This window comes from Mandrillus leucophaeus, unplaced genomic scaffold (genome assembly GCF_000951045.1).
Source record: "Mandrillus leucophaeus isolate KB7577 unplaced genomic scaffold, Mleu.le_1.0 Scaffold118, whole genome shotgun sequence".
In the NCBI taxonomy this organism is placed as follows: Eukaryota; Metazoa; Chordata; class Mammalia; order Primates; family Cercopithecidae; genus Mandrillus; species Mandrillus leucophaeus.
In genome coordinates, this window is record NW_012100098.1 from 2,673,915 (window position 1) to 2,696,185 (window position 22,271).

Here is a 22,271-nt window from a genome sequence, read left to right on the forward strand (position 1 = left end):
TATATATATATATATATATAGATAGATAGATAGATATAGATATATAATATTAATAATATAGGGGAAATACATGAGATTTGCAACAGGCAGAACTGGGCTTGAATTCTGACTTTATCATTTAGTTCTTTTATCAGTTCAAGCAACTTATTTAACCTCTTTAAGCTTTATTTTACTTATTCATTTTATAGTATTTTCTACAGTGTTGCTGGGGGTATTAAATGAGATAATGCATTGCAATGCTTAGCATTTTAGTAAGTACCTGGCCCTAAACAAATGGTAGTTGCTTCTATTATTGTTGCTGTAATTGTTATTAAAGAGTCAATAACATGCCCATGGTCATTCAGCTAGCACGTGGTGGCAGGCTGGGACTCAGAATTAAGTCTGTGATTCTAAAGCCCGTGTTCCTTTCCCTACACCATGTTGCTTTCCTTATCTTCCTTAAAAAGTATTCACAGATAGAAAAAAAGAAAAATAATAATTCACAGGTCTTTCGTACATTTATCTACTTCCTACCTAAATAATCCACAATTATTTAAATGGCTAGGGCCTGTGGGGAATAGGAAGAAAACAGGAGTCTTAGTACTTAACCTCATATATTCCTAACTGGACTATGATTTCCTCAAGAGCAGTTTAATGTAGTTATTAAATATTCAGGCTTTACAATCAAAGAGACTTGGATTTGAGTCCCAGCTTCTTAATCTCTAAGATTCTCAATTACTGGTCTGTTAAATGGGGTAAAAATAACATTAACTCCCTTTTAGGAATATTGGGGGCATAGGATAAAGTAGTATATTTAAAACAGGACCCAGGACAGGCATGGTGCTCATGCCTATAAACTCAGCTACTCAGGAGACTGAAGCAGCTGGATTGCTTGAGGCCAGGAGTTTGAGACCAGCCTGGGCAACACAGCAAGACCGTCTCTTAAAAACAAACAAACAAAAGCTGGGCACAATGGCTTATACCTGTAATCTCAGCACTTTTGGAGGCTGAGGCAGGAGGATTTCTTAAGGCCAGGAGTTCAAGACCAGTCTAGGAAACATGGCAAGACCCTGTCTCTACAAAAAAATGAAACAATTAGCTGGGCACGGTGGCACATGCCTGTAGTCCCAGCTACTTGGGAGGTTGAGGCAGGAGGATTACTTGAGACCAGGAGGTCAAGGTTACAGTGAGCCATGATCGTGCCACTGCATTCCAGCCTAGGTGACAGAGCAAGACCCTATCTCTTAAAAAAAAAAAAAACATACATATACACATACATAATACATTTGAAAAAGCTGGGCGTGGTGGCACGTGCCTGGAGTCCCAGCTATTGGAGAGGCTGAAGCAGGAGAACTGCTTGAGCCCAGGAGCTTGAGGCTGCAGTGAGCTATAATTACACCACTGCACTCTAGCCTGAGTGACAGAGTGAGACCACCATCTCTAAAAAAAAAAAAAGTGTTTTAAATAGCAACAAGAACAAAAACAAGACCTGACACATGGTAAATGCTTCCAAATGGTAGCTCTTATTACCAAAGACAAAGAGGCTATGTCGTCTATGTTTTTATTCCTCCCATTAGTTCAGTCAGTTAACATTTAGTGCCCCTATGTACACTAAAAAAATATATTGCAATCAGCTTGCCTGATACCAAACAAGGCATTAAATTAAAAGGAAACTAAATATGATTCCTCATAGCCTGAAGCTTATTACTTAAGATAGAGAATCCTGCTGCAGAGCTGGCTTCATAATCTGTGAGTTCAAACTACAGAAACACTTGGAACTATCATTCTATCTTAACGTTCAAGTATCTTGGCATGTACAACCAGAGAAAGTCTCTATTTCTGCTTTGGAAGAGAATTTTCTCTCCCCTCTCACAAGGAAAAACAGATCCCTCAAAAAGTTGTTTTCAGTGTTTTATAAGAACCGATAATACTTTTCAATCTCATGGCATAAAGTGATAAAAAGATAATACACAGAAACAGTCAGGCATCACTTAATGATGGAGAACATTCTGAGAAATATATCGTTAGGCAATTTTGTTGTTGTGCAACCATGATAGAGTGTACTTACATAAACCTAGATGGTATAGTCTGCTGCGCACCTAGGGTATATGGCATAGTCTTTTACTCCTAGGCTACATGCCTGTTCAGCTGTACTCAATATTGTAGACAGCTGTGATACAGGAGTAAGCATTTGTATATCTAAACACAGAAAAGGTACAGTAGGCCAGGCTTGATGGCTCATGCCTGTAATCCCAACACTTTGGGAGGCTGAGATGGGTGGATCACAGGAGGCCAGGAGTTCGAGACCAGCCTGGCCAACATGGTGAAACGCTGTCTTTACTAAAAATACAAAAATTAGCTGAATGCTGGGCGTGGTGGCTCACGCCTACAATCCTCCCAGCACTTTGGGAGGCCAGGGTAGGCGGATCACCTGAGGCTGGGAGTTCAAGACCAGCCTGACCAACATGGAGAAACCCTGTCTCTACTAAAAATACAAAAATTAGCCAGGCATGGTGGCACATGCCTGTAATCCCAGCTACTTGGGAGGCTGAGGCAGGAGAATCACTTGAACCTGGGGGGCGGAGGCTGCAGTGAGCTGAGATTGTGCCACTGCACTCCATCCTGGGCAACAGAACGAGACTCTGGGGGGAAAAAAAAAAAAGGACAGTAAAAATATGGAAAAATAATCTTATAGACCACCATCGTGTGTGTGGTCTGTCATTAACCTAAATGTCATTATGTGGCACATGACTGTATATAAAAGATTTGGCCTTCCTCTGCATATCATCAGGAAAATGTGTATCAGTAAAATTCAGACCATAATTACCTTCTTCTTTTGTTCTTCCCCAGCCACTTATAAAACACTTTGTGTTTCCGTCCAGGATTTGGAAAACATCAAAAGGTAGGCAAATAGGCTGAATATAGTCATTATACCTCACTGCTTTTTTTAAGTGAAAAAGTGCAATATCATTTACATAAGATTCCAGAATGAAGTTTGGATGAACAATGATTGCTTTAATTTTTATCTTCTTGGTATAAGGATGGTGCCCATGTATATTATTAGTTCCAATCACAGCTCTCCACATTAAAGGATCGCTGAAAGAAAGTAAACATTCTTATTATAAACATCTTTATTTAACTAAGTACATATTCTTAACTTCCCACTAGTTTTTTTCTCATGTTAGATTAATAATAAAAAACTTTAATTCCAGTTTCATGTGACATAAAATATTAAATAACACAAATATCATGATCTAGGGAAGGAGAAAAAGACCAATGGGACAGAAAATTCAGAAACAGATTCAAGTACATGAGAATTTAATATGTTATTAAGGCAGCAGTTTTTACCAATAGACAAAAGAATGAATTATTCAATATGTGGTATTGGGGCAACTAGCTGTTTGAAAAGAGAAATAAAATTAGATACCTGAAATAACACTAAACACCAAAATAAACTCCAAATGGATTAAATATTTAAATGTACAAATCTTCTTAATAAAGAGTTCCCATCTTTCAGAGATACCCAAAGTGGTATGTCTGAGTTTTGCTTCAAAATAATTGGAGGGAGAATGGTGAGGGTATAGGTGAAACAAGATCAGGTATCAGTTGATAACGGGAAGCTGGGTGATGGGTACATGGGAGTTCGCTAAAATATTTCCTCTAGTTTTATAATTTTTTTGAAACTTACTGGAATGAAACATTTGGGTATTAACTTATTATGTGAATGAAAAAACTAAACCAGCGCCCGGCTCAGTGACTCACACCTGTAATCCCAGCACTTTGGGAAGCCGAGGTGGGTGGATCACGAGGTCAGGAGATTGAGACCATCCTGGCTAACATGGTGAAACCCCGTCTCTACTAAACACACACACACACACACACACACACACAAAAATTAGCCGGGCGTAGTGGCAGGCACCTGTAGTCCCAGCTGTTTGGGAGGCTGAGGCAGGAGAATGGTGTGAACCCGGGAGGTGGAGCTTGCAGTGAGCCAAGATCGAGCCACTGCACTCTAGCCTGGGCGACAGAGTGAGACTCCGTCTCAAAAACAAACAAACAAACAAACAGAAAAAAATATAGATGAATATGTAACATTAACACAAGAAAGGATTTGATAAAGCATGATATTAAAGGTAAAAACAAGAAGCAACTAATGGATCTTGGCCATCTTAAAAAAGCAAGCAAACAAGCAAGCAAAAAACCAAACCCAAAACAAGTGAAACAATTAAAACCACAAGAGGTTAACAGTAGTTAACATCTGGAATCGAATTCGGAAGGAGGAACTTTCACTTTATACACTGTCGCTTACAGATAACTTTTCATCTTTCAAATTGGCAATGTTTATATGAGTGCGCACGTGTGTGTGTGTGTGTGTGTTCGATGATAACACTCAGTGCACACCAGTTAGAGGAACAAGGGTACTCTTACTCATGGCAGAAAGTGTAATAGATGGGCAATCTGGCAACATGTATCAATAGCCTAAAAAAGCTGCATTACATTTGACTTGCAATTCTACTTCCTAGAATTTATCCCAAAGAAATAAAAGATGAACACAAAAATTTAGCTATAAAAATATTTACCACAGAAATTTTGGCACATCTACAAAGTGGAATACAGGAGCAAAATAGATACGTTGACATGGAAAAATGCTTACGTTATGTAATTTAATGAAAAAGGCTATTTCACAGTTTAGCTATATAAGCCTGTTCTATAAAATAATTTGCATATATGGCTAGAAAAATCTAGAAGACTATGTAACGAAAAACAGCTATTATTTCTAGGAAATGCAATAAATGATTCTTATTTTTTCTCATTTCTGTTTTCTCATTTTCTTACATTAAATACGTTCTAGGCCGGGCATGGTGGCTCATGCCTGTAATCCCAACACTTTGGGAGGCCGAGACAGGCAGATTGCTTGAGCCCAGGAGTTTGAGCCCACCCTGGGCAACATGACGAAACCCTGTCTCTATAAAAAATACAAAAATTAGCTGGATGTGATGGCACATGCCTGTAGTCCCACCTACTTGAGAGGCCAGGTAGCAGGATTGCTTCAGCCCAGGAGGTTAAGGCTGCAGTGAGCCATGACTATGCCACTGCTCTCAAGCCTGAGCAACAGAGTGAGACCCTGTCTCAAAAACAAAAAACAAAACAAAACAAAAAACCAAAAATGTTTTGTTTTTTTTTTAAATATAAAACTGTACATACACTTATCATTTGACAAGGTAGTCTCACTCTTGGGTATTTACAGAAGTGAAATGAAAACCTACATTCACACAAATGTTTATAGTGGCTTTACTCATAATTGACCAAATTGGAAACAAATATCCTTCAAGAGTAGATGGATTAACAAACAGTGGTACATTCATATGTATTTGGCCATTCTTGCTTTGTTATAAAGAAATATTTGAGGCTGGGTAATTTATAAAGAAAAGAAGTTTAATTGGCTCACAGTTCTGCAGGCTGCACAGGAACCATGGTGCTGGCATTGCTTGTGGTGAGGGCTTCAGGGAACTTACAATCATGAAGGAAGGGGAAAGGGGAACAGGAGCATCGCATGATGAGAAGGAGCAAGATAGCAAGTGGGGAGGTGCCAAACACTTTTATTTATATGTTTTCCCTAACTTTTATTTTAGGTTTGGGGGTACATGTGCTGGTTTGTTACATAGGTAAACTGTGTGTGGCAGGGGTTTGGTGTGCAGATTATTTCACCACCCATGTGATGAGCATAGTACCCAATAGGTAGTTTTTCAATCCCCTTCTCCACCCTCAAGTAGGCCCCAGTGTCTGTTATTCCCTTCTTCATGTTCATGTATACTCAATGTTTGGCTCCCACTTATGAGAGATAACAACATGTAATATTTGGTTTTCTGTTCCCGTATTAATTTACTTAGATAATGGCCTCTAGTTCCAGCCATGTTGCTACAAAGGAGATGATTTCATTCTTTTTCATGACTGCATAGTATTCCATGGTATATACGTGCCACATTATCCAGTCCATCATTGATGAGCATCTAGGTTGATTCCAGTCTTTGCTATTGTGAATAGTGCTGCAGTAAACATATGCATGCATGTGTCTTTATGGTAGAATTATTTATATTTCTTTAGGTATATATCCAGCAATGGGATTGCTGGGTCAAACAATAGCTCTGTTTTAAGTTCTTTGAGAAATCTCCATACTGGTTTCCACAGGGACTGAACTAATTTCCATTCCCATCAGCAGTGTATAAGCATTTGCTTTCTCCATAGTCTTGCCAGCATCTGTTATTTTTTTGCTTTTTAATAATAGCCATTCTGATTGGTGTGAGATAGTGTCTCATTGTGGTTTTGATTTGCATTTCTCTGATGTTGAGCATTTTTTCATGTTTCTTGGCCATATGTATGTCTTTTGAGAAGTGTCTGTTCATGTCCTTTGCTCATTTTAAAATGGGGTTGTCTAGTGTTTGCTTGCTAATTTGTTTAAGTTCCTTATAGATCCTAGATATTAGACCTTTGTTGAATGCATAGTTTATAAATATTCTGTAGGTTGTCTGTTTACTCTGTTGATAGTTTCTTTTACTGTGCAGAAGCTCTTTAGTTTTATTAGATCCCACTTGTCAATTTTTTTGTTGCAGTTGCGTTTGGAGTCTTTGTCGTGATGTCCTTGCCAGCAGCTTTGTTTCTGGGTTCTCTAACCTGTTCTATTGGTCTATGTGTCTCTTTTTGTACCAGTACCATGCTGTTTTGGTTACTGTAGCCTTCTAGTACAGTTTGAAGTCAGGCAGTATGATGCCTCCAGCTTTGTTCTTTATGCTTAGGATTCCTTTGGCTATTTGGGCTCTCTTTTGTTCCATATGAATTTTAGAATAATTTTTAAAATTCTGTGTAAAACGTTGTTGGTAATTTGATTGGAATAGTGTTGAATCTGTAAATTGCTTTGGGCAGTATGGCCATTTAAACAATAATGATTCTTCCTATCCATGAGCATGGAATGTTTCTCCTTTTTTTTTTTTTTTTTTTTGTCATCTATGACTTCTTTCAGCAGTGTTTAATAATTTGTTTTGTAGAGAGCTTTCACATGCCTGGTTAGATGTATCCTTAGATATTTTAATCTTTTTGTGGCTATTGAGACTGGGATTCATTCTTGATTTGACTCTCAGCTTGGATTTCATTGGTGTATAGAAATGCTGCTGATTTTTGTACATTGATTTTTTTTATCCTGAAATTTTGCTGAAGTTGTTTATCAGATCTGGGAGCCTTTGGGCAGAGACTATAGGGTTTTCTAGGTATGGAACCATATTGTCTACAAACAGAGATAGTTTGACTTCCTCTCTTCCTATTTGGATGCCTTTTATCTCTTTCTCTTGCCTGGTTGCTCTGGTTAGGACTTCCAGTACTATGTTGAATAAGAGTGGTGATAGTGGGCATCCTTGTCTTGTTCCAGTTCTCCAGGGCATTTCCAGCTTTTGCCCATTCAGTATGATATTGGCTATGGGTTTTTCATAGATGGCTCTTATTATCTTGAAGTATGTTCCTTCAATGCTTAGTTTTTTGAGGGTTTTTAACATGAAGGGATTTGAATTTTATCAAAAGCCTTATCTGTATCTATTGAGATGATCATGTGGTTTTTATTTTTAGTTTTAGTTCTGTTTTAGTTTTGCATATATTGAACCAACTTTGCATCCCAGGAATAAAGCCTACTTGATCATGGTGGATTAGTTTTTGATGTGCTGCTAGATTCAGTTTGCTAGTATTTTGTTGAATATTTCTGCATCTATGTTTACGAGGAATATTGGCCTTAAGTTTTCTTTTTAGATCGTGTCTCAGGCAGGTTTCAGTTATCAAAATGATGCCGGCTTTGTAGAATGAATTAGGGAGGAGTCCTTCCTCCTCAATTTTTGAAATAGTTTTAGTAGGACTGGTACCACCACTTTTATACACCTGGTAGAATTTGGCTGTGAATCCTTTTGGTCCAGGACTTTTTCTGGTTGGTAGGTTTTTTAAATTACTGATTTAGTGTTGGAACTTGTTATTGGTCTGTTCAGGGTTTCAATGTCTTCCTGGTTCTATTTTTTGAAGTTGTATGTTTCCAGGAATTTATCCACTAGGTTTTCTAGTTCGTGTGCATTCAGATTTTCGTAATAGTCTTTGAAGGTAGTTTATATTTCTGTGGGGTTGGTGGTACTGTCCCCTTTGTCATTTCTGATTTTGTTTATTTGGATCTTCTCTATTTATTTTTTCTTTCTTTCTTTCTTTCTTTTTTTTTTTTTGTTAGTCTAGCTAGTGGTCTATCAATCTTATTTATTCTTTCAGAAAACTTTTGGTTTCGTTGATCTTTTGTACGTTTTTTTGTGTCACAATTTCATTCAGTTCAGCTCTGACTTTGGTTACTTCTTTTCTTCTGCTAGCTTGGGGGTTGGTTTGTTCATTTTTCTCATTCCTCTAGGTATGATGTTAGGTTATTAGTTTGAGATCTTTCTAATTTTGGTGTGGGCATTTGGCACCCTAAACTTTCCTCTTAACATTGCTTTAGCTGTTTGCCAGAGATTTGGGTATGTTGTATCCTTGTTTTCGTTAGTTTCAAAGAATTTCTTTAATTCTACCTTAATTTCAGCATTTACCCAAAAATCATTCAAGAGAAGATTGTTTAATTTCCATGTAATTATATGGTTTTGAGAGATGGTGGTACTGATTTCTATTTTTATCATGTTGTGATCCAAGAGTGTGGATGGTATGATTTTGGGTTTTAAAAATTTGTTAAGAATTGTCTTATGGCTGAGTGTGTGGTCTATTTTAGAGTATGCGTTATGTGGAGATGAAAAAAATGTATATTCTGTTGTTTTTGGGTGGAGTGTCTGTTAGGTCCATTTTGTCAAGCGTCAAGTTTAGATCCCAAATATCTTTTTAAGTGTTCTGCCTCAGTGATCTGTCTAATACTGTCAGTGGAGTGTTAAAGTCTCCCACTATTATTGTATGGTTATCTAAGTCTCTTCATAGGTCTCCAAGAACTTGTTTTATGAATCTAGGTCCTCCAGTATTAGGATAGGTAAGTCTTCTTATTGAATTGAACCCTTTATCATTATGTAATGCTCTTCTTTGTCCTTTTTTGGTCATTTTGGTTTAAAGTCTATTTTGTCAGACTGGGCGTGGTGGCTCATGCCTGTAATTCCAGCACTTTGGGAGGCCAAGGCGCATGGTTCACGAGGTCAGGAGTTCAAGACCAGCCTGACCAAGATGGCGAAACCCTGCCTCTACTAAAAATACAAAGATTAACCAGGTGTGGTGGCAGGCGCTTGTAATCCCAGCTACTTGGGAGGCTGAGGCAGGAGAATTGCTTGAACCTGGGTGGCAGAAGTTGCAGTGAGCCGAGATCGTGCCACTTCACTCCAGCCTGGGCGACAGAGTGAGACTCCATCTCAAAAAAATAAATAAATAAAGTCTGTTTTGTCTAAAATAAGAATAGCAACCCCTGCTCTTTTTTGTTTTCCATTTACTTGATAGATTTTGTTCCATCCCTCTACTTTGAGCATGTGGATGTCACTGCATGTGAGATGTCTCTCTCTTAAAGACAATGTACAGTTGGGTTCTGTTTTTTTTAATCCAACTTGCCAGTCTGTGCATTTTAAATGGGGTGTTTAGCCTTTTTACATTAAAAGTTAATATTGATATTTGTAGATTTGATACTGTCGTTGTGTTGTTAGCTTGTTTATGTAGACTTGATTGTGTAGTTGCTTTATAGTGTCAATGGTCTATGTACTTAAGTGTGTTTTTGTGGTGACTGGTAATGGTCTTTCATTTCCATGTTTAGTACTCCCTAAGGATCTCCTGTAAGGCAGGTCTGGTGGTAATTAATTCCCTTAGCATTTGCTTGTCTGAAAAGGATCTTATTTCTCCTTCACTTACAAAGCTTAGTTTGGCTGGATATGAAATTCTCTGTTGGAATTTATTTTCTTTAAGGATGCTAAATATAGACCCCCAATCTTTTCTGGCGTGTAGAGTTTCTGCTGAAAGGTCTGCTGTTAGCCTGATGGGGATTCCCGTTGTAAGTGACCTGCCCTTTCTCTCTAGTCGCCTTGATGTTTTTTCTTTTACATTAACCTTGGAGAATCTGATGACTATATGTCTTGAGGATGGTATTCTTGTATAATATCTCACAGGGCTTCTCTAAATTTCCTGAATTTGAATGTCAATCTCTCCAGCAAGGCTGGAGAAATTTTTATGGACAATGTCCTCAAATAGGTTTTCCAAGTTGCTTGCTCTCTGTCCTTCTTTCAGGGATGTCAATGAGTTGTAGGTTTGGTCTCTTTACATAATCCCATATTTCTTGGAAGTTTTGTTCATTCTTTTTTCTTTATTTGTGTCTGAATTGACTTGAAGAACTAGTCTTTCAGCTCTGAGATTTTTCTCAGCTTAGCCTATTCTGCTGTTAATACTTCCAATTATTAAATTCTTGTGAGTTTTTTTTTTTTTTTTTTAGCTCTATAGATCAGTTTGGTTCTTTCTTAAAATGGCTGTTTCATCTTTCAGCTCTTGTATTATTTTACTGGATTTCTTAGATTCCTTGGATTGGGTTTCAGATTTCTCCGGAATCTCGTTTCTCTTCATTGCCATCCAGATTCTGAATTCTATGCCTCTCATTCCAGCCATTTCAGTCTGGTTAAGAACCATTGCTTGGGAGCTATTGTGGTCATTTGGAGGTAGGAAGAAACTCTGGCTTTTTGGGTTGCCAGGGTTCTTGCGCTGGTTCTTTCTCATCTGTGTGGACTGTTATTCCTTTAATCTTTGAAGTTGCTGTCCTTTGGATGGAGCTTTTTGCTTTTATATTCTTTGGTGCCCTTGAGGGTTTGACTGTGTTATAAGTTGGGTTTAGTCAACTGGCATCATTTCTAAGTGATTTTAGGTGCACAAGACTATGCTCAGCATTCCTGGACTGTGAGCTCTAATCGTGGGGGACTTGGACAGGCTCATGGCTTTGTACTCTGGCCTCTCATAGTCGGGCACATGCTGCATGGGAAGACCCGAGGTGTTCCTGGTCCACTGGCAACAAGGCTGCAATAAGGGATGCTGGCAAAAAAGCACTTTGTCTGGGCAGTGGCAGCAGGGTTCATGCTTGTGTGCATGTGCCAGCAGTAGCAGGGCAGCAGTGCAGCTGGGTCCACATGCGTGTGCACTGGTGGTGGCAGTGCAGTGGGGTCTGAACATGTGCCAGCAGTGGTGGGGCAGAGGCATGGCAGGGTGCACTGGTGGCAGTAGTGCTACACACTTTTTTTAGACAGGGTTTTGCTCTGTCACCCAGGCTAAAGTACAGTGGCGTGAACATGGCTCTGTACTGCAGTGTCAACCCCCTAGGCTCAAGCAATCCTCTCACTTCAGCATCCTTAGTAGCTGGGACCACAGGCATAAGCCACCACACCTGGCTAATTTTTAAAGTTTTTTGTAGAGGCAGGGTCTCACTGTTTTGCTCAGGTGGTTTTTTGTTTGTTTGTTTGTTTGTCTGAGACGGAGTCTCGCTCTGTCACCCAGGCTGGAGTGCAGTGGCACGATCTTGGCTCACTACAGGCCTCCCAAAGTGCTGGGATTACAGGCGTGAGCCACCGCACCTGGCTGACCAGGCTGGTCTTGAACTCCTGGCCTTAAGTGATCCTTCCGCTTCAGCCTCCCAAAGTGCTGGGATTACAGGTGTGAGCCAATGCACCTAGCTGGTGCTACCCACTATGAAACAAACAGATCTCATGTGAACTCACTTATCACCAAGGGAATGGTTGTAAGCCATTCATGGGGGATCTGCCCCCACAATCCAGTCACCTCCTACCAGGCCCCACCTCCAATACTAGGGATTACATTCCAACATGAGATTTGGAGTGGACACTCAAACTATATCATCATACAATACTACTCAGCAATAAAAACAAATAGTAATGATACACACAGTAACATGGATGAATCTCAAATGCATTATGCTAAGTGAAACCAAACTCATAAGGCTCCATACCATATGATTCCATTTATATGACACTCTGGAAAAAGCAAAACTATAAAGACAGAAAACAGATCAGTGGTTGCCTGGCAATGTAGGAGGGAGGGGGTTTACATCAAAGGGGTATGGGGGGGAGTTTTTGGAGGTGAAGAAACTTGTTCTGTGCCTTCTTTTGGTAATCACATGACTATGCATTTGCCCAATTCACAGAACTGTACACTAAAAATAATGAATTTTACTACATGTTGTTATATCTTAATAAAATCATTTTTGTCATTTTTTTTTTAAAGGAATGATCTGACACACAAAACAGCATGGATGAATCTCAAATGCATTCTGCTAGGTAAGTAAGTCAAGCTCAAATGCCTATATATTGCATGACTCTGTTTATATCACATCCTGGAAATGGAAAAACTGTAAGGGATAGACGACAGATCAATGGCTGCCAAGGGTTGGATGCAGGGGCAGGGGTTGGCTACAAAGGGTCATGACAGGATTTAAGGTTATGGAACTGTTCTAAATCTTGATTGTAGTAATTACATGACTATCTACACTGTCAAAAGTTGTAGAACAGAACTTTTTTAAAAGGTAAATTTTACTGCATGTAAATGAGGCCTTAACTTTAAAAAGAAAATAAGGCCATGAGTGAGAAAACTGAGAAAAGAAAAATAGATCCAAAAGGTTATTTCTACTAATGTGAGTTAGGACTGGCTGTACGAAAAAGCCTCTAAGTTTTAATACGTATCAGTGCTGCTGGACCACAACATATTCTTTCTCAGTTCCAGTTACATAGAGATAATTCAAACAATATCCTCTTTCCCTTTTCTAGAAATATCCATTGGTGGCTGGATGCCGTGTCTCATGCCTGTAATCTCAGCCCTTTGGAAGGCTGAGGTAGGAAAATAGCTTGAGCTTAGGAGTTAGAGACAAGCCTGGGCAATATAGCAAAACCCCATGTCTACAAAATACAAAAATTAGGCATGATAGCACACGCCTGTAGTCCCAGCTACTTGGGAGGCTGAGGTGGGAGGACTAATTTATCCTGGGAGATTGATGCTGCAGTGAGCCAAGATTGTGCTATTGCACTCCAGCCTAGGTGACAGAGCAAGACCCTGTCTCAAACAAACAAGAAGGAATACCTGTTGGTGCTTATATACCCATATCTATATCTTGTGCAAGGATGAGTGCCCTGCCCACTCTGTTGTCAAGGTGCTCTCATTTAATATATGACCCAGGTCCCCTGACCACAGCTCTCTGGGAAAGAGATAGGCCACTAATAAGGGTTTATTCATAAATTGAGCAACGGTGGTATCACCTAGATTGAAAAGCTGGGCTGGGATAATCAGATAATTCATCATGAAAATTGATGAGAAGGCCAGTTAGCAATAGGGGCTGAAGCTGAAAGATTATGAGATAGAATGAAGGACCATAACGTATCATGTATAAGTTCGTGTTATAAGGAAGCCATTCAGTGAAAGGGAAAAAAGGGCAGACAAAAAACAAAACAACGACGACAAAAACAATGCCTTCAGAGACACCTAGCTATAAACAGCTCCACCCCCAATATCACTCCTCATATGATGAATCTGGCTGCGTATCAGAATCCAGTGCTTTGAAAAGGAGCCAAGACCATGACTGGTTCTTAGAGACTAAACTGATTTCTGGGTGGGAAGTGGGGAAGGCAAATCCAACACAGTGGCCAGCAGGAAGTTGACGAGGGAGCTTGAAGATATCTACCAATGTGGAATGAAGTATTTTATAATAACAAGCATCCAATATGATAAAGCTCACTCATTGACTTAGCAAGGCTTTTTTTTTTTTTCTTTTTTCCTGACCACCTTTTATTTGATCAAGGGGCCTTCAAAATAGAAATCAACTTTCCAATAGAGTTTCCAAACCTGCAAAAAATACTTAAAAAGTTATCACCATAAACTTGATGAAAAAGGACAAGCCTGTCTTCCAGTAACTAGTGCGAAAAACTGGACACTAATAACTAAACTTGGCCAAGTAGTCCAGTACCTCATATTACTGGTGAAAGAACTCAGACCTAAGCATCCCCTTCATGCTGATCTAGTTGAAGAATATTCTTTTTTTTTTTTTTTGAGATGAAGTCTCACTCTGTCACCCAGGCTGGAGTTCAGTGGCACGATCCCATCTCACTGCAACCTCTGCCTCCCGGGTTCAAGTGATCATCCTGCCTCAGCCTCCCAAGTAGCTGGGATCACAGGCGCCCACCACCACGCCTGGCTAATATCTTGTATTTGTAGTAGAGGCGGGGTTTCACCATGTTGGCCAGGCTGGTCTCCAGCTCCTAACCTTGTGATCCACCTGCCTCCGCCTCCCAAAGTGCTGGGATTACAGGTGTGAGCCACCGCACCCAGCAGGTTCTGTCATCTTAATAATAGTGTTCTCCAATCCATGAACACAGGATGTATTTTCATTTATTTATTTACGTCTTCTTGTTGCCCTCCAGCCTAGGCAACAAGAGCAAAACCCCCCCCAAAAAAAAAAAAAAAAAAAAAAAAAAGGGATGACAGAACCACCCAAAGCAATCTTTTCCCCAATATGGGAAAATGTGGATTTCCCCATATTGCTTTGTAGACTGTAAACTTTCTAAAGAGTTTTTAGAGTTTTTAGACTGAATGCAATGCCTATCAAAATCCCAATGACTTTTTTTTCAGAAATAGAAAAACCCATCCTAAAATTCATATGGAATATTAAGAGACTCCAAATAGCTAAAATAATCTTGAAAAAGAAGAATATAGTTGGAGGACTCACACTTCCTGATTTCAAAACTTAGTGCAGGCCGGATGCAGTTGCTCACACCTGCAATCCCACCACTTTCGGAGGCCAAACTGGGCAGATCACTTGAGCCCAGGAGTTTCAGACTAGCCTGGGCAACATAGTGAATCCCCGTCTCTACAAAAAAATACAAAAATTAGTCAAACATGGTGGTGCACACCTGTCGTCCCAGTTATTCAGGAGGTTGAGGTGTGAGGATCACCTGAGCCTGGGAGGTAGAGTTCGCAGTGAGCTGAGATCATGCCACTGCATGCCAGCCTGGGTGACAAAGCAAGACTCTGTCTAAAAAACAAAACAAACAAAAACACCACCAACAAAAAATACTTACTACAGAGCCATACTAATCCAAACTGTGTGTGATACTAGCATAAGGACAGATATATACATCAGTGGAGAAGAATTGAGAGCCCAGAAACACACCCTCTCATATATGATCAATTGATTTTCAATGAAGGTGCCAATACCATCCAATGGGGAAAGGACAAACTTTTCAACAGATGGTGCTGGGAAAACTTGATAGCCACATGTAAAACAATAAAATTGTACCCTTACCTGATACCTTATGCAAAAAGTGACTCAAAATGGATCAAAGACCTAAATATAAGAGCTAAAGCTATAAAACTCTTAGAAGAAAACATAGGGGAAAAGCTTCGTGATACTGGATTTTGTATAATGATTTCTTACATATTACACCAGAAACACAGGCAACAAAAGAGAAAAAATAGATAAATCTGACTTCATCAAAATGAAAAGCTTTTGTGTATCAAAGGACACTATCAAGAGAGTGAAAAGATGACCCACAGAATGAGAGAAAATATTTGCAAGTAATGTGTCTGACAACAGATTAATATCCAGAATACATAAAGAACTCCTACAACTCAACAACAAAAAAAGCCCAGTTCAAAAATGGACAAAGGACTTGAATAGACATTTCTCCAAAGAAGATATACAAATGGCCAATAAGCACATAGAAAGATGCTTAACATCACTAGTAATTTGGGAAATGGAAATAAAAGCCACAATGAGCTACCATTTCATATTAATTAGGATAGTTATCATAGTAGTAGTGTAAATATAAGTATGATAAGTCATAAGCTAGGAATATGGAGCCTGATATTCTGGATCTACTTTTAATCAGTAGGGAGGGCTGAGGGACAGAAGCAGCAAATTTAAGATACTGCACAGAGAGCCTTCATAGGCCTTGGGGACTACTTGGAGAGGTGAAGTGGGAGAAATTAGATACCTCTCTGGGTAATGGAGCTGTTGATGATGCTATTGACTGAGAAAATAGAGAAGAAATAGTATCAGAGGAAAGTAAATTCTATTTTGGACTTATTTAGAATGTGACTCCAATATATATGCATGGTAGGGAGCTGGAAATACGACTCATCAGGAGAGACCTAGGAGTTGACAGCATATGGTGATTGCTGAAACAGGTAGATTAGATATCTCTACGAAAGAGTACAGAATGATAGAGGGCAGAGGGCAAACTCTAGAAAACACTGCAATGTAAAGGATGACAAAGACTCATCAAAGAAGCAGGAGAAAAAAGTAGAGTGGTGTCTTATAAATCAAGAAAAGAGATAATTTCAAGAAGAGGATGTGGTCAACATTGCCAAAGGCTGTAGAGGTCAAAAAGGATGGGAACTGAGATGAAGTCATTGGATTTGGCATGGAAGTGGATCTTTAATAGCATTTGGCCACAAAAATCAGACTGCAAATGGATTTTATGGGTCAATGGAGGTGAAGCAAAAGAGAGTCTCTTTTTCAAAGAGTCTAATAGTAAAGGCCAAATCTGACATGTCTCTTATTTTCATACAGTCCATAAAGCATGTTTTTTACATCAAAAAACATTTTAAATATAGGGACAGGGTCTCACTATATTGCCCAGGCTGGTCTCAAACTCGTGGCCTTAAGTGATCCTCCCGTCTTGGCTTCCCAAAGCATTGGGATAACAGATGTGAGCCACCGTGCCCTACTCTACATTTTTAAATGGCTGAATCAACCAAAATATTTCACGACAGGTTAAACTTATATGAAATTCAGATTTCGGTGTTCATAAAGTTTTACTGGATTATAGCCACGCTCATTCAATTACTTATTGTCAGTGCTGGTTTTCATGCAATTGTGAGAGAGACCACATGACCTTCAAAGCATAAAATATTGACTACCTTTATGGAAAGTTTACCAGCCTCTAATTTAAAGGATCCATGATCGGGCATGGTGGCTTACACCTGTAATCCCAGAACTTTGGGAGGCTGAGGCAGGCAGATCACGTGAGGTTAAGAGTTCAAGACCAGCCTGGCCAACATGGTGAAACCCCCATCTCTACTAAAAATACAAAAATTATCCGGACATGGTGGCAGGCACCTGTAATTGCAGCTACTCGAGAGGCTGAGGCAGAAGAATCGCATGAACCCAGGAGGCAGAGGTTGCAGTGAGCCAAGATTGCACCACTGCACTCTAGCCTGGGTGACAGAGCGACACTCCATCTCAAAATAAATAAATAAATAAATAAAAAATAAAGGATTCCTGGGTGCAGGGCTAGGGGAGGGATAGCATTAAGAGAAATATCTAATGTAGGTAGATGATGGGTTGATGCGTGCAGCAAACCACCATGGCACATGTATACTTCTATGTAACAAATCTGCACGTTCTGCACATGTACCCCAGAACTTGAAGTATAATAATAATAAAAATAATAATAAAGGATTCCTTTCAACAAACACACTGTACTATGTATAAGGCATTATGGCTATTTGCAAACATAGCTTAACTGAAAATGGGTGAAGTTAAATGGTCCTCTATCACTTCAAAATATCCCGTAAGAAAATAAAATAGTTGTGTTCTAAATACATACCTAGCGTCTTTAGTGCAGTGGGCAGCTGTGAGGACCCACCTCTCTCTCACTAGGGTTCCCCCACATACATGAGCAAGAGTATGATCATATTTAATCTGCAGGCTCACCACCCATGGCCATGCACCAGCTTGAGCTTCTGTGCCCCCTATAATCCGAGACCCTTGCAACACATCCTTAAGCGGTGCTGTTCCACAATCTAGAAATAAAAATGATATATTATTTGGACTGAGCATCTATTATGTGTTACTTCCTAAGCTGAACGTATTAATGAAATCCTTTAAATTCCTATGTTAAACATAAAGCAAGCTAACATACCTGAGACATGCCCATATTTTGAAAGAAACTTGGACAGTTAAGACAAATATGCCATAATCGATTACTTACAAATAGACATGAAGTCAACACAATTCATTAATTTTAAAACTCCATTCCCCAAAAATATAAAAATAAAATTTTTGGGCCACGTATCACCTTCTTCCCTGTGTGAAACAGCAGTTGAAGAGCCTGGACACGGTGAGTCGAGAGCTGCAAATTCTCATGCTCACCATTTCACTTGTTGGGCTAATTTTTCTCACCTAATAGCACTCCCTTTCAACTCTTTATCCCCTGCCTTATTCATATATAAAATGAGGATGATAAAACCCAGAATGTTTTGAGGAGAAAATACAGATTCACAATACAAATTGTCATTTTACTATTACAACTACTGTTATTATAACCTGTTGAGAAACTGCTTGGGTATGTAAAATTTTGATTAAAGGCCATTGGAACACCAGAAAAGGAGAAACCCGAATTCAAAGACTATACCGGTGGGGAAAAGGTAAGAGAGGCCCCCCAGAGACAAGCACGAACAGGTACTGCCCTTTGCATGCGCCCCTCCCTGCCTCCGCCGCCCGAGCCTCTTGCGGGCGGCCTCCGTCTGCTGGGAACCAGCGGCCCGTTCCAGCGAGGGGCCAAGGCTGTGCCTTCCGGGGGGCGAGTCGTGGTCTGAGTGTAAGTGAGAGCTCCCCACAAACAACAGCGCCACGCTCAGGAGCCGCAGCCGCATTTTGGAGGTTGGTGAGCAAGATGGCGGCAGGTTCTTCCCACCCGCCCCGGGCACGCGGGGCGCGCGGCCTGGCCGGGAGGCGCGAGTGCGGCCGGGGGGTGTCGGAAGACGAGGAGTAGGTCAGTTTAGAAAGAACCCCTCACTCTCAAGGCCTGATTGGCTTCCTCATCCACCGCTATCCCCCAGGTGATGTCTGATCACCCTGGCCTGTCCAGCAAGAATCCTGTTAGGTCGGTTAACCGGAATCCCATTACTCCTGATGCTCCCTCTTAGTAATTTTCCATCCACTGACCCCTCTATCCTGCTCATTGGCTGTAAATTCTCTCTTGCCCCTGCTCTGTTTGGATTTTAGCCCAGTCCCTCTACCCACTACAAAATCCCATTGCCATGGTCCGTGTCCCTATCTGGATGGTCCTGATAAAGTCTGCCTTCCTGTGCTTTAATGAGTATCACTGAATAATTTTTCTTTAACATAACCCGAAGTTTTTAAGAATGATGTCTAATGTTCAGTTGTAAATTGTTCTCTTTCTTATCTTGACCTATACTGAACTTTGCCTTTGTTAACCCAACACCTTCAGTAATAAGAAGACCGTGTGGGAAGTTGGTGAGGTGGTGGAGAGTTAGAGGTCAATAAAAGGACAATTGCCTTGCTCATACCATCCTTCCGAGGCTGGTGCCGTTGGCAGCATTAGATAAAAGGAGCATATTAGTTTGGGGCTTACACATGGTAACATGTGGGGAAGGGAGCAGAGGCTCAGAGCTGTGCCGAAATCAAGGGGTGGAGGAGGTGATATTGGAGAAACAAATTGCAGCATGAGCTGATCTCTGTGGGCTGACAAGAAACAAAGTCCTTGTTGCCCAGGTATTTTAGTAGAAGGTGTTATTAGAAAGGGGGAGAAACACAGTTGGGGTGTGTGTATTTGTGTGTGTGAGATGTGGTGAGACTGTGTATGCCTTTGTAAACAGGGCAAGATGACTTTTTTTCTTTTTTTAAACCCATAGCCAACATGATAGGGATGATGGGTCTTGCTATGACAGATAATAGAGGTTCAACAGACTTATAAAGCAAGTATATGCAGCCAAGTCATCAAATAGCAGTGACACAGGCAGTGGGCTGGGCACAGTGGCACATGCCTGTAGTCCCATTTACTCAGGAGGCTGAGGCAGGAGGATTGCTTGAGCCCAGGAGTTCTGGGCTGTAGTATGCTATGTCAGCTGGTTAATGCACTAAGTTTGGCATCAATATGGTAACCTTCGGGTAGTGGGGAACTACCAGGTTGCCTAAGGAGGGGTGACTGGCCCAGACTGGAAATAGAGTTGATCAAAATTCCTGTGTTGATTGGTAGTGAGATCGTGCCTGTGAATAGCCACAGCACTCCAACCTGGGCAATATAGCAAGACCCCATCTCTCTAAATAAAATGAAAAAGGCTGGGGATCATAACTGCAGAGGTCTTCTTCCTGGATTTCCTCTGCCTTTTCTCCTCTCCTGCACTGTCATTTCCTCTCTTTGGTGGGATCACTCCTATCTGCAGAGAAATATCCTCTGGTGTGGTAGGTAGCCTACAACATGCCCGCCAATGAACCCTGTCTCCCGGTATTCACATCCTTAGTGAGTTCCCTCTCCTTTAGTGTCGGCTGGATTTCGTGACTCACTTCCAGTAAATAGAAAGTTACAGAGATGATGGGCTACCACTTTCAAGATTAGGTTATAAAAAGATTGTGACTTCTGTCCTGAGCACTCTCTCCAGCCCTGTTGTTCTGAGGTAAAGCTGCTGCCATGTTGTAAGCTGCCCTGTGGACATGTAGAGAGGCTGCCAGCAAGAGCCACCGAGGAACTGAAGTCCTCAGTTGAACAGCCGCGAAGAGCTGAATCATGCAATACCGCATGATCTGCTTAGAGGCAGATCTTCCCCTGATCACACCTTCAGATGAGACCACAGTGCCAGCTGACACCCTCACTGCAACCTCATGAGAGACCTTAAGTCAGAGACACCCAACTAAACTACACTCAAAAGTTCTGACCCACAGAAAGTACAAGATAAGTTGTTGTTGTTTTAAGCCACTGCATTTTGGGATAATTTGTTATGCAGCAACAGATAATATATCTGGTTTCTCCCACCTTTGAAAAATCTTCAATTGCCTTTATATCCCCTGCTTTCCTCTGTAGCAAAATTTCACCCGAGAGGTTGTTTATAGTTACAGTTTCTACTTTCTACTTCTTCAACTTTTTTTTTTTTTAATTCTTTTAGTAGAGACAAGGTCTACATTGCCCAGGCTGGTTTCAAACTCCCGGCTGGAAGCAATTCATCCACCTCAGCCTCCCAAAGTGTTGGGATTTCAGGTGTGAGCCACCGCACGCGGCCCACTTCTTCACTTTTTATTCCTGTCTTTGTGTTTTAAAAATGTTGTTGGTTTTTGTTAATTTTTAAGAATAGAAGCAGAACTTTATTTCTCCTCTCAGAAAAAGAGACCTTGTCCACAGAAGCTCTCTTAGCTTAACCAGCTTCATCCCATTACATTTTTTGTTTGTTTGTTTTGAGTCTCACTCTGTCACTGAGGCTGGAGTAGTGCAGTGGCATGATCTCAGCTCACTGTAACCTCTGCCTCCCGGGCTCAAGTGATTCTCCTGCCTCAGCATCCCAAGTAGCTGGGACTACAGGTGTGTGCTTTGTGTGTGTGTGTGTATTTTTTTGTAGAGACAGGGTTTCACTGTGTTGCCCAGGCAGGTCTCAAACTCCTGAGTCAAGCGATCAACCTACCTCAGCCTCCCAAAGTGTGGGGATTACAGGCATGAGTCACTGCGGCTTGACCCCATTAAATTTTTTTTTTTTTTTTCCCGAGACGGAGTCTAGCTCTGTCGCCCAGGCTGGATTGCAGTGGCCTGATCTCAGCTCACTGCCAGCTCCGCCTCCCGGGTTCACGCCATTCTCCTGCCTCAGCCTCCCGAGTAGCTGGGACTACAGGCGCCCGCCACTTCGCCCGGCTAGTTTTTTGTATTTTTTAGTAGAGACAGGGTTTCACCATATTAGCCAGTATGGTCTCGATCTCCTGACCTCATGATCCTCCCATCTCGGCCTCCCAAAGTGCTGGGATTACAGGCTTGAACCACCGCGCCCGGCCAACCCCATTAAAATTTTTTAGAGAAAATTAAATGAGCCTCAAAACAAAACATCCTACCTCTCCTTTCCAAGTGAAACCTTAAGAGCCATGGTTATGGAGGATGAGGGCATTAGTACCAGGGCCTGGGGCCTGGGCTTTGGGGAGGCTTTGTCCTCCCACTTGGGGCATGTCTGAGTACTAGCAATTTTAAAAATAAAACTATTTTATTACACAGAATTTAAGCAACAACGGTACAAACATCCATGTATACACCACCCCATTCACTACATTTGTTTTGTTAAATATTTAATACATATAAAAGGATATTTATAAAATATATGCTCAGTTTAAAGAATAACAGTAGAAGAATACTCGTTTAAGAGAAAGAAGATTATTTTTGCTTTTGAAATCCCCTGTGTATCTCTCCCTCATTCTGTCTTTATTTTTCTCTCAGAAGTAACCAATATTCTGGATTTTGTATTTACTTCACTTATTCTCATTATAAACCTTGCCATACAGTATGGTAGCC

At 40.6% G+C, this 22,271-nt stretch overlaps 1 protein-coding gene across 1 annotated transcript in view; it reads right to left on the reverse strand.

Moving 5' to 3' along the window:
• The window catches only part of TMPRSS12 (transmembrane (C-terminal) protease, serine 12), a 33,431-nt gene extending 14,747 nt beyond the window's left edge, over nt 1–18,684 (reverse strand). The window contains exons 1-3 of the mRNA XM_011964374.1: nt 18,456–18,684; nt 17,595–17,790; nt 2,807–3,075 (exon numbers count right to left, since the gene is read on the reverse strand). Of these exons, the coding sequence (XP_011819764.1) occupies nt 2,807–3,075; nt 17,595–17,790; nt 18,456–18,642 (652 nt within the window). The 5' untranslated portion in view covers nt 18,643–18,684. The remainder of the gene's footprint in view (nt 1–2,806; nt 3,076–17,594; nt 17,791–18,455) is intronic.
• Nucleotides 18,685–22,271: the final 3,587 nt, after the last annotated feature.